The following is a 2,027-nucleotide window of genomic DNA, read 5'->3' as shown; positions in this document are numbered from 1 at the left end:
CTGAGGAGGATTATCGTTCTGGTCCTGGATCAGGAGTTTTACAGTAACATTAGTACTAAGCGGAGGAGAGCCTCCATCCTGCGCTTTAACACGGAACTGAAAATCTTTGATCTGTTCGTAATCAAAAGAGCGCACTGCATGGATGACTCCACTGTCAGCACTGACTGACACGTATGAGGAGACTGGAACTCCATTAACAGAGGAGTCCTCCAGAATGTAAGAAACGCGGGCATTCTGGTTCCAGTCAGCATCCGTGGCTTTTATTGTGAATATAGAGAGACCCGGTGTGTTATTTTCTACAACGTAGGTCTCATATGAGTTCTTTTCAAAGACAGGTATATTGTCATTCACATCAGAAATCTGTAATGTAAGCGTGACGCTGCTGGAGAGCGAGGGGACACCTTCATCGCAGCAGGTCACTGTGATATTATACACCGAATTGCTTTCCCTGTCTAATTCACTGTCTGTCACTAAACTATAGAAATTACTTGCTGATGATTTTAAAATGAAAGGCATATTCTCATCAATGTAGCACTTTACATTTCCATTTTTTTCAGAATCTTTGTCCGCGATGCTTATCATTGTAACGACTGTGTTTATAATTGCGTCCTCTGAAATAACAGTGGATTTCGACATTATTTGTATTTCTGGAATATTATCATTTGTGTCTTGCACTTCTACAATTAATTTGCATGAATCTGTAAGTCCTCCTTCATCCATAGCAAGTAAATGGATTTCATAACTTCTAGACTCTTCAAAATCCATATTTCCAATAAGGGTAACTTGACCGTTTTCCTGGTTTATTTCAAATGTTTTTCTAACGTCATCCAACGTGTTTCTAATTGAATATGTAATTTTACTGTTAGTACCTTCATCTGCATCTGTGGCTTTAACAGTTGCAACAACTGTTGCAATTGGTGAGTTTTCCGTAACTGTAGCTTTGTATATTTGTTGTGTGAAAACAGGAGAATTATCATTAACATCCAGAACTGTTATAACAATCAGCATCGTTCCTGACATCTGCGGCACTCCTCCGTCTGTAGCGGTTAACACCAAATTAATCTGCTGCTGTTTTTCTCTGTCTAAAGGCTTCTGTAATACCATCTCTACATTTTTATTGCCATCAGGGTTATTGTTAAGTTTTAGGACAAAATTCTCTGTTGGTTTTAACGCGTAGCTTTTTAGGTCATTAATGCCGACATCAAGATCCGCTGCTCTTTCCAGAGCAAATTTGGCTCCAATAACAGCTGACTCGCTTATCTTAAAATCAATTTTATTCTTCTCAAATGTTGGCGAATTATCGTTAATATCTGTAATCTGTACTGTGATACTGTAAAATTCCATGGGGTTTTCCAAAATAATTTGAAAATGCAGAGCGCATGGCGTCGTCTGTTTGCATAGCACCTCTCTATCAATCCTTTCTTTAACAAGAAGGACCCCTCTTTCTTTGTCGAGCTCGATGTATTCATCGCTATCTCGAGTAAAAATTCGTGCTTTACCTTCTTTTAGACGTTTGATTTGTAATCCTAAATCATGTGCTATGTTTCCGATTAAGGAGCCTTTTGGCATTTCCTCCGGAATAGTGTAGGATACCTGCCCGAGCACAAAGCCGAAGGAGAGGACACACATAAAAAGCGTCGCTTGCCTCTTCATTTTGAAACCCAAGTAATTTTCCATTAAAAAAATCCTGATAGTTAGAGCGTTGATCTTGAGCCGAAATCCAGTCAGAAACATTGTTTTTGAACCAACATAATCCACACACACATTAGACAAAATAGACAAAATAGTAATCCGTCTTTCTTGAAAATCTTTGAGGGTTGACCGATCCTTTCACTACGAGTTCTTTCTTTATTATGCAGACTTTGCAGAGGATGTGTTGCTACAAACATGATGTCTGTTAGACACCATGGTCAACAGCGGCCCTACGAGTTAGAATGGAAAAACTACACTTACACAATGGGGATACATATGAAAATAATAATAATAATGATAATAATAATAATAATAATAATAATAATAATAATAAT

The 2,027-nt window shown here is 38.0% G+C and overlaps 2 protein-coding genes across 5 annotated transcripts in view; both read right to left on the bottom strand.

The window, feature by feature from the left end:
- On the bottom strand, positions 1-1,772 carry LOC107097613 (protocadherin gamma-A5-like; the record flags this gene model as incomplete). Its single annotated transcript, XM_015394820.1, has 1 exon — positions 1-1,772. A coding segment is annotated over exon 1 (1,734 nt), but the record flags the coding sequence as incomplete, so codon positions are not given.
- LOC107097624 (protocadherin gamma-C5-like) overlaps positions 1-2,027 on the bottom strand; it is a 108,924-nt gene that overhangs the window by 78,119 nt on the left and 28,778 nt on the right. The gene's annotated exons all lie outside the window — the stretch shown is intronic.

This window comes from Cyprinodon variegatus, unplaced genomic scaffold (assembly GCF_000732505.1).
Source record: "Cyprinodon variegatus isolate N-32 unplaced genomic scaffold, C_variegatus-1.0 Scaffold711, whole genome shotgun sequence".
NCBI classification, from domain to species: domain Eukaryota; kingdom Metazoa; phylum Chordata; class Actinopteri; order Cyprinodontiformes; family Cyprinodontidae; genus Cyprinodon; species Cyprinodon variegatus.
Note: the sequence above shows the minus strand (reverse complement) of the source record. Positions and strands in the feature narration are given on the sequence as shown.